Raw genomic sequence first — 12,500 nt, 5'->3', positions numbered from 1 at the left:
GGAACTGGCTCAGACAACAGCCTGTGTCCCTTGTGCTGGGGATCAGACTGATCTAGAGAGTTCATGCTGTCAAACATGTCATCACATCACGTGATAGCTGGGAGATAATGTTGAGATATCGTGAGTATCGTGCCATCAGCATCTGTTAGCATATTCTGTGATATCCCTGATGAGCCGTCTAACGCGCACTGAAGGGTGTGAAGGGAGAATAAATGGGGATGAAGAGTAAAGAGTGAATGCTGAATCTGAAGGTGTGAGAGGGAAGTGAACAGAGAAAAAAAGGGTTGCACATACCACAAAGGAGAAGATGTCCTTCGAAACGCCCACTGCTTTCCCGTCCACACTCACGCTCACACGATCACTCATCCGTTTCCATGATACACCAGTCTCACAAACCAACCTGTGACAGACACAAACTGCTGGATCACGAGCCAATGCTCTGACATCAACACTGTGTGTCCAGTCCAGCAATCACGACGTATGTTTTAGCACAAACTCATCTGTCATTTGGTGAAGTTTGGATAATTAGCTGTGTGACGCCCTCAAAAACCATGAATAAAACTACAGCACAACACAGATGACACTAAATATGGCTTTAGCTGCAACAAGGATAAACATGCTTTCTGCCTACATTGCATTCTAGACTAAATGGATCATTATTTACTTTTGTGCAATAAACAGTGTCCAGTGTGAAATGTGTAAAAACTGAAGCACAGATGAACTCCGACATTAAGTGAAGCTCAAATCAACATCACATCAGTTTGAACTGTCAATCACGTCCAAATGATGATCTGTGTGTTATAAACTTCACTGCAGGATCTGTCACTCAGTCAAACAGCAGGTACTGTGTGTGTGTAGAGATCATGTCAGTCAGTGGAGCACGTGTGCAGAGCTGATGAAGGGTGTGAGTGTGTGATCTGTGTGTGTGTACCTGACTGAAACAGTGTAGTGTTGTGGCAGTAAGCTGCAGGGCACATGGCCGATGGAGACGTTGAGCTGATCAGTCCTGTGTCCAAGGTTCCTGCCCTGCACAGTGAGCAGTGTGCCCCCCGTGAGCGGCCCGGACAGCGGCTCCACCTGCAACACAACACAACACAACTGAACCAGTAAAAACACACACACTTGCATGTCAGACACGGTCAGTTTCACACAGAAGACAGCTGAGACATGAGAAGATCATGGCAGAACAGTTATCATAGACCTACCATATTTATATGTTCATTATGGTTTGGGTAACCATAAGTCATTCAGGGCTTCAGACTAAACAGCTTATAAACAATCTTATAAACACACACACACACACACACACACACACTCAAACACGTTCACACACACACACACGTTTGTTTCTGTGTAAAGTGTGTTCATCCCATAGGTGTAATGGTTTTTATTCTGTAGAAACTGTATATTCTATGGCCCTTCACCAACCCTACACCTAACCCTAACCCTCACAGGAAACTTTGTGCATTTTTACTTTCTCAAAAAAACTCATTCTGTATGATTTATAAGCGTTTTGAAACTCCTCTCGGTGTGTTCCGAGTGACGGTGTGTGTTATCTCGGTGAGGGTTGGTGGGGTGTTTCTCCTCTCATTGTGTTCCGAGTGACAGTGTGTGTATTATCTCGGTGAGGGTTGTGTGTGGTGTTTCTCCCCTTCGGTGTGTTCCGAGTGACGGTGTGTGTTATCTCGGTGAGGGTTGTGTGTAGTGTTTCTCCTCTCGGTGTGTTCCGAGTGACGGTGTGTGTTATCTCGGCGAGGGTTGTGTGTAGTGTTTCTCCTCTCGGTGTGTTCCGAGTGACGGTGTGTGTTATCTCGGCGAGGGTTGTGTGTAGTGTTTCTCCTCTCGGTGTGTTCCGAGTGACGGTGTGTGTTATCTCGGTGAGGGTTGTGTGTAGTGTTTCTCCTCTCGGTGTGTTCCGAGTGACAGTGTGTGTATTATCTCGGTGAGGGTTGTGTGTAGTGTTTCTCCTCTCGGTGTGTTCCGAGTGACGGTGTGTGTTATCTCGGTGAGGGTTGTGTGTAGTGTTTCTCCTCTCGGTGTGTTCCGAGTGACGGTGTGTGTTATCTCGGCGAGGGTTGTGTGTAGTGTTTCTCCTCTCGGTGTGTTCCGAGTGACGGTGTGTGTTATCTCGGTGAGGGTTGTGTGTGGTGTTTCTCCTCTCGGTGTGTTCCGAGTGGCAGTGTGTGTTATCTCGGCGAGGGTTGTGTGTAGTGTTTCTCCTCTCGGTGTGTTCCGAGTGACGGTGTGTGTTATCTCGGTGAGGGTTGTGTGTAGTGTTTCTCCTCTCGGTGTGTTCCGAGTGACAGTGTGTGTTATCTCGGTGAGAGTTGCGTGTAGTGTTTCTCCTCTCGGTGTGTTCCGAGTGACGGTGTGTGTTATCTCGGCGAGGGTTGTGTGAAGTGTTTCTCCTCTCGGTGTGTTCCGAGTGACGGTGTGTGTTATCTCGGTGAGGGTTGTGTGTAGTGTTTCTCCTCTCGGTGTGTTCCGAGTGACAGTGTGTGTTATCTCGGTGAGGGTTGTGTGTAGTGTTTCTCCTCTCGGTGTGTTCCGAGTGACGGTGTGTGTTATCTCGGTGAGGGTTGTGTGTAGTGTTTCTCCTCTCGGTGTGTTCCGAGTGACAGTGTGTGTATTATCTCAGTGAGGGTTGTGTGTAGTGTTTCTCCTCTCGGTGTGTTCCGAGTGACGGTGTGTGTTATCTCGGTGAGGGTTATGTGTAGTGTTTCTCCTCTCGGTGTGTTCCGAGTGACAGTGTGTGTTATCTCGGTGAGGGTTGTGTGTAGTGTTTCTCCTCTCGGTGTGTTCCGAGTGACAGTGTGTGTTATCTCGGTGAGGGTTGTGTGTAGTGTTTCTCCTCTCGGTGTGTTCCGAGTGACGGTGTGTGTATTATCTCGGTGAGGGTTGTGTGTAGTGTTTCTCCTCTCGGTGTGTTCCGAGTGACGGTGTGTGTTATCTCGGTAAGGGTTGCGTGTAGTGTTTCTCCTCTCGGTGTGTTCCGAGTGACAGTGTGTGTTATCTCGGCGAGGGTTGTGTGGTGTTTCTCCTCTCAGTGTGTTCAGAGTGACGGTGTGTGTTATCTCGGTGAGGGTTGTGTGTAGTGTTTCTCCTCTCGGTGTGTTCCGAGTGACAGTGTGTGTATTATCTCGGCGAGGGTCGTGTGTGGTGTTTCTCCTCTCGGTGTGTTCCGAGTGACAGTGTGTGTATTATCTCGCCGAGGGTTGCGTGTAGTTTTTTTCTCTTGGTGTGTTCCGAGTGACGGTGTGTGTTGTCTCAGTGAGGGTTGTGTGTAGTGTTTCTCCTCTCGGTGTGTTCCGAGTGACATGTGTGTTATCTCGGCGAGGGTTGCGTGTAGTTTTTTCCTCTCGGTGTGTTCCGAGTGACATGTGTGTTATCTCGGCGAGGGTTGTGTGTAGTGTTTCTCCTCTCGGTGTGTTCCGAGTGACGGTGTGTGTTATATCTTTGAGGGTTGTGTGTAGTGTTTCTCCTCTCGGTGTGTTCCGAGTGACGGTGTGTGTTATCTCGGTGAGGGTTGTGTGTGGTGTTTCTCCTCTCGGTGTGTTCCGAGTGACAGTGTGTGTTATCTCGGTGAGGGTTGCGTGTAGTGTTTCTCCTCTCGGTGTGTTCCGAGTGACGGTGTGTGTTATCTCGGTGAGGGTTATGTGTAGTGTTTCTCCTCTCGGTGTGTTCCGAGTGACAGTGTGTGTTATCTCGGTGAGGGTTGTGTGTAGTGTTTCTCCTCTCGGTGTGTTCCGAGTGACAGTGTGTGTTATCTCGGTGAGGGTTGCGTGTAGTGTTTCTCCTCTCGGTGTGTTCCGAGTGACGGTGTGTGTTATCTCGGTGAGGGTTGCGTGTAGTGTTTCTCCTCTCAGTGTGTTCCGAGTGACGGTGTGTGTTATCTCGGCGAGGGTTGCGTGTGGTGTTTCTCCTCTCAGTGTGTTCCGAGTGACGGTGTGTGTTATCTCGGTGAGGGTTGCGTGTAGTGTTTCTCCTCTTGGTGTGTTCCGAGTGACGGTGTGTGTTATATCTTTGAGGGTTGTGTGTAGTGTTTCTCCTCTCGGTGTGTTCCGAGTGACAGTGTGTGTATTATCTCGCCGAGGGTTGCGTGTAGTTTTTTTCTCTCGGTGTGTTCCGAGTGACGGTGTGTGTTGTCTCAGTGAGGGTTGTGTGTAGTGTTTCTCCTCTCGGTGTGTTCCGAGTGACATGTGTGTTATCTCGGCGAGGGTTGCGTGTAGTTTTTTCCTCTCGGTGTGTTCCGAGTGACATGTGTGTTATCTCGGCGAGGGTTGTGTGTAGTGTTTCTCCTCTCGGTGTGTTCCGAGTGACGGTGTGTGTTATATCTTTGAGGGCTGTGTGTAGTGTTTCTCCTCTCGGTGTGTTCCGAGTGACAGTGTGTGTTATCTCGGCGAGGGTCGCGTGTGGTGTTTCTCCTCTCGGTGTGTTCCGAGTGACAGTGTGTGTTATCTCGGCGAGGGTTGTGTGTAGTGTTTCTCCTCTCGGTGTGTTCCGAGTGACAGTGTGTGTTATCTCGGTGAGGGTTGCGTGTAGTGTTTCTCCTCTCGGTGTGTTCCGAGTGGCGGTGTGTGTTGTCTCAGCGAGGGTCGTGTGTGGTGTTCCTCCTCTCGGTGTGTTCCGAGTGACGTTGTGTGTTATCTCGGCGAGGGTTGCGTGTGGTGTTTCTCCTCTCGGTGTGTTTCGAGTGACGGTGTGTGTTATCTCGGTGAGGGTTGCGTGTAGTGTTTCTCCTCTCGGTGTGTCCCGAGTGACGGTGTGTGTTATCTCGGTGAGGGTTGCGTGTAGTGTTTCTCCTCTCGGTGTGTTCCGAGTGACGGTGTGTGTTATCTCGTTGAGGGTTGCGTGTAGTGTTTCTCCTCTCGGTGTGTTCCGAGTGACATGTGTGTTATCTCGGCGAGGGTTGCGTGTAGTTTTTTCCTCTCGGTGTGTTCCGAGTGACGGTGTGTGTTGTCTCAGTGAGGGTTGTGTGTAGTGTTTCTCCTCTCATTGTGTTCCGAGTGGCAGTGTGTGTTATCTCGGCGAGGGTTGTGTGTAGTGTTTCTCCTCTCGGTGTGTTCCGAGTGACGGTGTGTGTTGTCTCAGTGAGGGTTGTGTGTAGTGTTTCTCCTCTCGGTGTGTTCCGAGTGGCAGTGTGTGTTATCTCGGCGAGGGTTGCGTGTAGTGTTTCTCCTCTCGGTGTGTTCCGAGTGACAGTGTGTGTTATCTCGGTGAGGGTTGTATGTAGTGTTTCTCCTCTCGGTGTGTTCCGAATGACGGTGTGTGTTATCTCGGTGAGGGTTGTATGTAGTGTTTCTCCTCTCGGTGTGTTCCGAGTGACGGTGTGTGTTATCTCAGTGAGGGTTGTGTGTGGTGTTTCTCCTCTCTGTGTGTTCCGAGTGACAGTGTGTGTTATCTCGGCGAGGGTCGCGTGTGGTGTTTCTCCTCTCGGTGTGTTCCGAGTGACGGTGTGTGTTATCTCGGTGAGGGCTGCGTGTAGTGTTTCTCCTCTCGGTGTGTTCCGAGTGACAGTGTGTGTTTTCTCGGCGAGGGTTGTGTGCAGTGTTTCTCCTCTCGGTGTGTTCCGAATGACGGTGTGTGTTGTCTCAGTGAGGGTTGTGTGGTGTTTCTCCTCTCCGTGTGTTCCGAGTGACGGTGTGTGTTATCTCGGCGAGGGTTGTGTGTAGTGTTTCTCCTCTCGGTGTGTTCCGAGTGACAGTGTGTGTTTTCTCGGCGAGGGTTGTGTGCAGTGTTTCTCCTCTCGGTGTGTTCCGAGTGACAGTGTGTGTTTTCTCGGCGAGGGTCGCGTGTGGTGTTTCTCCTCTCGGTGTGTTCCGAGTGACGGTGTGTGTTATCTCGGTGAGGGCTGCGTGTAGTGTTTCTCCTCTCGGTGTGTTCCGAGTGACAGTGTGTGTTTTCTCGGCGAGGGTTGTGTGCAGTGTTTCTCCTCTCGGTGTGTTCCGAGTGACGGTGTGTGTTGTCTCGGTGAGGGTTGTGTGTAGTGTTTCTCCTCTCTGTGTGTTCCGAATGACGGTGTGTGTTGTCTCAGTGAGGGTTGTGTGGTGTTTCTCCTCTCCGTGTGTTCCGAGTGACGGTGTGTGTTATCTCGGCGAGGGTTGTGTGTAGTGTTTCACCTCTCGGTGTGTTCCGAGTGACGGTGTGTGTTATCTCGGTGAGGGCTGCGTGTAGTGTTTCTCCTCTCGGTGTGTTCCGAGTGACAGTGTGTGTTGTCTCGGTGAGGGTTGTGTGCAGTGTTTCTCCTCTCGGTGTGTTCCGAATGACGGTGTGTGTTGTCTCAGTGAGGGTTGTGTGGTGTTTCTCCTCTCCGTGTGTTCCGAGTGACGGTGTGTGTTATCTCGGCGAGGGTTGTGTGTAGTGTTTTTCTGCACTGAGCCTGTTTTGAGCCATGTGTTAAGAGTTGTGTTGCTTGGAATGAGTTTTGCAGGTGATGTGAACTGTTTAGCTCAGGTGACTGTTGCTAGTGCAGACTGTAGTTAACTTTCATCACAAAGATAGTACTGCATAAAAAGAGTGAAACCCATCAAAGTAGGATATGTAAAGACACGTGTGAGATGAAAAGATGCTGTAAACAGTCCTGCGAGCATCATTGGCACTCTGAGTGTAATGAGTCCCGGTTCACGTCATTTTACCTGCTTTTCTCTTCATTTACACCCTTAGTGAAGTGAGAGAGAGAGACAGAAGAAGGTGCGAACAGAGCAAGTATCAGGCTCTTTTAAACACATTCAGCTGCAGAAAGAAGTGTGAGGCACTCACTGTATTTCTTAATATTTCAAGGAGACTGCTTAATAGCAAGAGAGAGAGGTAGATAGAGAGAGCAAATGGGTGTGTGTGAGAGAGAGAGAGTGTGTGTGTGTGTGTGTGTGTATGTGTGTGTGTGTGTGAGAGTGCTGTACCTTCTGTATGTGTGGGTCTGGGCAGCGTGTGGTGATGGAGTGGCACTGGTCCCGCTGCTGACAGCTGTTCTCACACCAGACACACATGTGGCCCTGCATCTGACGGCCCCAACACTGAGAGCAGTCGCTGTCGCCCGCACTGCAGCTGTACACCTCCACTGCACACACACACACACACACATTGTTACACATCTGTCCTCTGAAGTCTGAACCCTTGCTTTATCCCGGGTCACACGTGACATCCAGCCAGTGTCAAGCAAGGCCGCCAGCGAGTGCAGTGTTGTACTAGAGCACATGACAGCTTCACGTCTGTGTATTTGATCATATCTGTGTTAAAACACAACAGCTGCTGCTCACTGGATTATTCACTGTACACCCATAAACAACAGGGTTCTTGATGTGGGAAATGAGCAGCAAACACAAACATGAGAATGCTTCAACCATTAATGAACAAGAACTGGTTGTGCTGAAATTTCTCTTTGAATTAAATGTAATTATTAAGTGTAAATATTAAATGTAAATTTTTCATGAGCTCAAGTTTACTAGTGAAGACGAAGGTGGTTAAAATTATGAAAAACTATCTAAAATGTAAAATCAGTACCAAAATACATACATTCCCTCACAGACCAACATGATGTAGAAATAATATTCACTCAAAAAAAATTTGTATGTGTGTGTGTCAAATTAACACATTAAATTAAACCTCAAATTTTGAAATAGAATGACTTGTAAAATGTATTACAAATTTTTTTTTATTCCAAAAGAAAACAAATCTTTCTTTATTTCATTATATTTCTAAAAATCATTATGATCCACATTCAGATTTTTTGCTTAAAATCTTTATGTTGATTAAGAAGTTGTTCATATTCATATTTTGCAGATGAATTTGTACACAGAAATGAGCTAAATCTGACAGAATCTCCCAAAACCTTCTTTTGGGGATATACTACTTTGTTAATGGACGGATGGATGGATGAACAGGTTCTGTATGTTGGTAGGAGAAGGGGTGTAACGGTCCTCTGTAAAATAATCTCCACCCATGGCTTCTATCTGTTTAAAAACCATAGAATGGAATATGCCCATTCAGACAACTGAGCTGTGAGTGTGTGTGTGTGTGTGTGTGTGTGTGTGTGTTTACTGAGCTAAACCTGACAAAATCCCCAACCCCCCCCTGTGTGTGTGTGTGTGTGTGTGTTTGTTATGAGTCAGTGTGAGCAGCAGACAGTCTGATGGTGATGAAGCACATGCTCAGCATTAAATTAATGTGATTACTGCACAGATTTCACACACTTCCTCAAGGACACCAGTGAACCTTCTGTTATCAGACTGTGTGTGTGTGTATATGTGTGTGTGTGTGTGTGTGTGTGTGTGTGTGTGTGTGTGTGTGTGTGTGTGTGTGTGTGTGTGTGTGTGTGTGTGTGTGTGATGATACCTCTCATTGGCTTTGGACTGTCTATATATGTGTTGGTTCCTCTTCTCCGCAGATTCAGATTGAATATCTTGCTCCACACTGTAGATATGAGCTGCAGAACCACATGAAGCACTTTTATCCATCAGTAAATCGAAGATTTGAGTTACAGTTACAAACACTTAAAAGTTAAGATGAAACCCACTGTATGATCATACTGATGTATTTGAGAGTGAAACGAGACATTCAGACTGGAGTTGATGCATTAGTGTGTGGTGGGACCGCCTGTCAATCAAACGTGTTTCAGATGTGTTGGATGAACTTACGGTCACTCCACTGCAGGTCACCGACAGCCTGTCCTGCCACTGTGCTCTGTAGAGCTGCCCGTCGCTGAAGACACAGTCCAGCTCAGTGCCCTACACACACACACACACACACACAGAGCATGACGAGCAGAGCCACAGCTATGTCCAATCCCATCAGGCTGAAGGCATGTTCAGACAACATCACAAGACCATCAGACAGACAACAGATCTCTGTGCATCTCTCAGTGATACCATGCAAACCCCCCAAACCACACACAGTCACATCACACTCCTGATAGTATCCTCCTTCTCTCTAGGAGGATTCCCACACTCAACCAGTGCTGAGAACATGCTCATAACACAGAGACATCATGATGAAGACCAGCACACATAAACGTGTGTGAAGCCATCTGGAAGTCATAATACAGACCCACACGGAGAGGAAGTGCTTCGAGGCCTTCATTATCCACAGTACAACAGCAGAAGGAGTCTGCGTCTGTGTGAGCTTGCTGAGCACCCTCAGACGAAATCAAAAGCACCATCACTTAAAGCTCTATTCATGGCATTTTACTGAATATTTGGCAAACTATGCAGTGCAGTATGGTTTGGGCTCATGTGTTTGCAGCGTTGAGCAATGTAGCCAATCATGGACATATCTGTTGATTTCTTAAATCAGAGACGTTAAAGTTAGAATCCTCTCACTGGGTTTTTGCTCTGGTATTGTGTTTAGCACGAATCATCTCATTAAAACAAAGTCTTTATGCTAATAATGAGGATTAATTTATTGATAATAATGTATCGTTGTGAGATCGGGATGAACTGTGATGAATGCCAGCTCTTTAGTGATTATGAATGGAGCGCTCTTTGCACCACAGTAACAGATACCAATATATACATATAGTTACAGCACCCTCACTAATTTAAGAAGCACCCTCAGTGATTTGATTGTGGAGCCGGGCCTGCTGTCAGAGCCTCTTGAAGTCTACGACACAGCATGAGCTCCAGCAGTTAGCCGTTAGCTTCAGCTAGCTTAATAAAGCCTGTGTTCTGCTGGATGTGGCTGCTGCATGTCTGTGAAAAGTAGCTACATTACTCTTCAGTTTGCAGAAGAGCACATCTCAGTGATTCTACCTCATTTCTGGTCCACAGAAGACCCCAAAGTTTGAGATGGCAGGCTCATTACCACAGAAAATAACATAATCATCGCTCCGTTTGTAAGGATCAGCAGAAAAAACACTCGTCCAGTGAAGTCAGCATGTTTTTTTGGATTGCGTTGCAGATGTTGTGTATTCCAGACTTTACAAACAGCATCCACTAACCCTGACCCTAGCAGCATGATATTTTATACTGACAGCAGCCAAGAGTGTGAATAGTGACTAAAGAGGGTCAAAAGAGCTGTGCAAACCAAAGCCCATCAATACTGAGACAGAGCCCTGACAGGAGCCGTGTCCCCAGACCACAGATGTGTGTGTGTGTGTGTGTGTGTACAGACACTAGGGTCCTACATGCTCTATGTTCTCGAGCTCCAGGGAGAAGACACGAGTGCTTCCAGAGGGCAGTGGAGGAACATCATAGGCCACCATCCTGGGACAGGACGAGGAATTCTGGGACAGAAACAAAAGGCAAGAACAAATGAGAAAAAACTGCAAAAACAACAGTGACCAGTGTTTAGAGAACCATGAATGCGAACAGTCTCCTGTGTGTGTGTGTGTGTGTGTGTGTGTGTGTGTGTGTGTGTGTGAGGGAAAATGTCAACAAAAGAGGAAGGGTGGGCACACAGTTATTTATGGCTATACAAGCACAATCACACCACATTCTGCCCTCACTGTTTTTATGGAAAGATGGAGTGTTAGCACATGGGAAAAAGAAAACAATTTTTTTTTTGGCATGTTGACCAAAAAGTCTCTTGAATTGCAACATATTTTTCCCAGAAGTCTGTTTTTATGCTGCACAATTCAGTGATGCATGTTATTTTCAAGATAACAATGAGAGAGAAGTGCAGTTTTTTTAAGTCATTTTGAAATCATACTTTTGTACCGTATAAACAAACTTTTACATTTTTCCTGTCTCCAGACTTCCTCTCCTCTCCTCTCCATGACTATTAAAGCTGAAACTAAATGGCTTTGTGTTATATTATTATATTATCTTTCATATATATAGTTACATAGCAGCATGTTTCTACATCTGTTATACCACAGTAGATACATAAAGCATTGCTTCCTGTGGATATACACACACACATATATATATATATATATATATGTGTGTGTGTGTGTGTGTGTGTGTGTGTGTGTGTGTGTGTGTGTGCGTGTGCGCGTGTGTGTGTGTGTGTGTGTGTGTGTGTGTGTGTGTGTGTGTGTGTGTGTGTGTGCGTGTGTGTGTGTGTGTGTGTGTGTGTGTGTGTATGTATATCCACAGGAAGCAATGCTTTATGTCTCTACTGTGGTATAACTACAGTTGTTACTGATATGAGTAATGTGAAAACACAGAGAGGGGGTAGAAAGCACTCAAGTCTGTTAACTGAACAAACTCGCTGCAAGTACATGAATGTAAGCACTTCTACAAAATAATGTATTTGTTGTGTGTTGTGGCATTCTGAAGTGCATCACAATACAGTTCACACATAATGCAGTGGAATGCTGTGCTCTCAGTGTCTCAGCAGTTGTGTGTTATGGTGGGTGTTACAGTAAATCATCTGCTTCTTCTGCCAGTTCTCTATTTCAGGGCAATTACTGGAACAGTATGAACTAGGCTTGTGGAGCACATTTGTTCTATAAATTAGTTAAATGGTCTAAATGAATTTAAATGTGCAGTTTAATGAAGTTGCTTTGCCCTACTTATGTCTTTATTATGCCTTAAATTAGGAGAACCATTTATGTAAGTATTTATTTTTTTAGTTAAGGATTTTGCACCACTTGTAATCATTTAGAGGAGGAATTATTAAGACAACAAAAAGAGAACTGCAATAATCAAAGCAAAAGGAAATAAAAAGATGTATGATCATCTCCATTTCTAATGTGGATGTTTATCAGTTTCTCAACTGATAAAAACAAGTATGAACGAGAGAATTAACATGCTGATCGAGACTCAAAGCCTGCCCATAAAACACACATGCAGTTAAGAATAGAGAGTCATTTCACGTGGATTAATAAACTAAATATATAAGCTAAATATATAATTGAATGTCATCTGCATAACAATGACAACAAACACCATGAAATGTACTTATTAACCACTCAAAATGCAGCAAATCTAAAGCAAAAAGCAATGGAGCCAAAACAGAACCCTGGGGAACACCACAGGACAGAAATGCTGCTGATTCGGACTGAAAAAGACCTGTCTGATAAGAATGAAGAGAACCACTTCTAGGCTGTTCCAGAGATACCAACACATTGTTTGAGCCTCTCAACTATTAGACAATGATCAACAGTATCAAAAGGAGCTAAAAGATCTAACAGAACCAGCCTTTCCAGAACCAACCTTAAGACATTTAAAACTCTAAGAGGAGCCGTTTTAGTACGAACCAATGGAAAAAAAGACTGAAATTTAGCAAACATATTATGATTATCTAAGACAGCTGTAAGGCGATCATTAATAGTGTGAATGGGGGGATATGAACTGACGGCCAGTGTTTTCAGTAAGGGGATTGAAATGACTGGTTTCAGTCAGGTGAAATATTCAGCTCTGCACCGTCAGATCATGTGAACCGTCAGCTGTCTCAGATGCAGAGTTCCTCTTTCCTCAGAATGAATCCTGCATGTCTTACACAATCTGTTTCAGTCTTGAAAACAAAGCTCTGTTGTGAAAAAAAAATCAACCCAATATGGTGGATGGAGTGAGAGAAAATGCAGGTAGGGAGAGGACTGATTTAGAAATCTCGTTCATTAT

The 12,500-nt window shown here is 45.8% G+C and overlaps 1 protein-coding gene across 3 annotated transcripts in view; it reads right to left on the bottom strand.

Moving 5' to 3' along the window:
- LOC128019170 (plexin-D1) overlaps positions 1-12,500 on the bottom strand; it is a 68,060-nt gene that overhangs the window by 29,926 nt on the left and 25,634 nt on the right. For all 3 annotated transcript variants that reach the window (XR_008185095.1, XM_052605226.1, XM_052605227.1), the window contains 6 exons: positions 10,118-10,216; positions 8,634-8,723; positions 8,332-8,422; positions 6,900-7,057; positions 932-1,077; positions 295-400 (listed from right to left, as the gene is read on the bottom strand). Coding sequence is in view for 2 of the 3 variants with exons in the window: in XM_052605226.1 (XP_052461186.1) it covers positions 295-400; positions 932-1,077; positions 6,900-7,057; positions 8,332-8,422; positions 8,634-8,723; positions 10,118-10,216 (690 nt within the window). In the remaining variant the exon portion in view is untranslated. The remainder of the gene's footprint in view (positions 1-294; positions 401-931; positions 1,078-6,899; positions 7,058-8,331; positions 8,423-8,633; positions 8,724-10,117; positions 10,217-12,500) is intronic.

Source organism: Carassius gibelio, chromosome A8, assembly GCF_023724105.1.
Source record: "Carassius gibelio isolate Cgi1373 ecotype wild population from Czech Republic chromosome A8, carGib1.2-hapl.c, whole genome shotgun sequence".
NCBI lineage: Eukaryota > Metazoa > Chordata > Actinopteri > Cypriniformes > Cyprinidae > Carassius > Carassius gibelio.
This window is presented reverse-complemented; position numbering and strand designations above follow the sequence as displayed.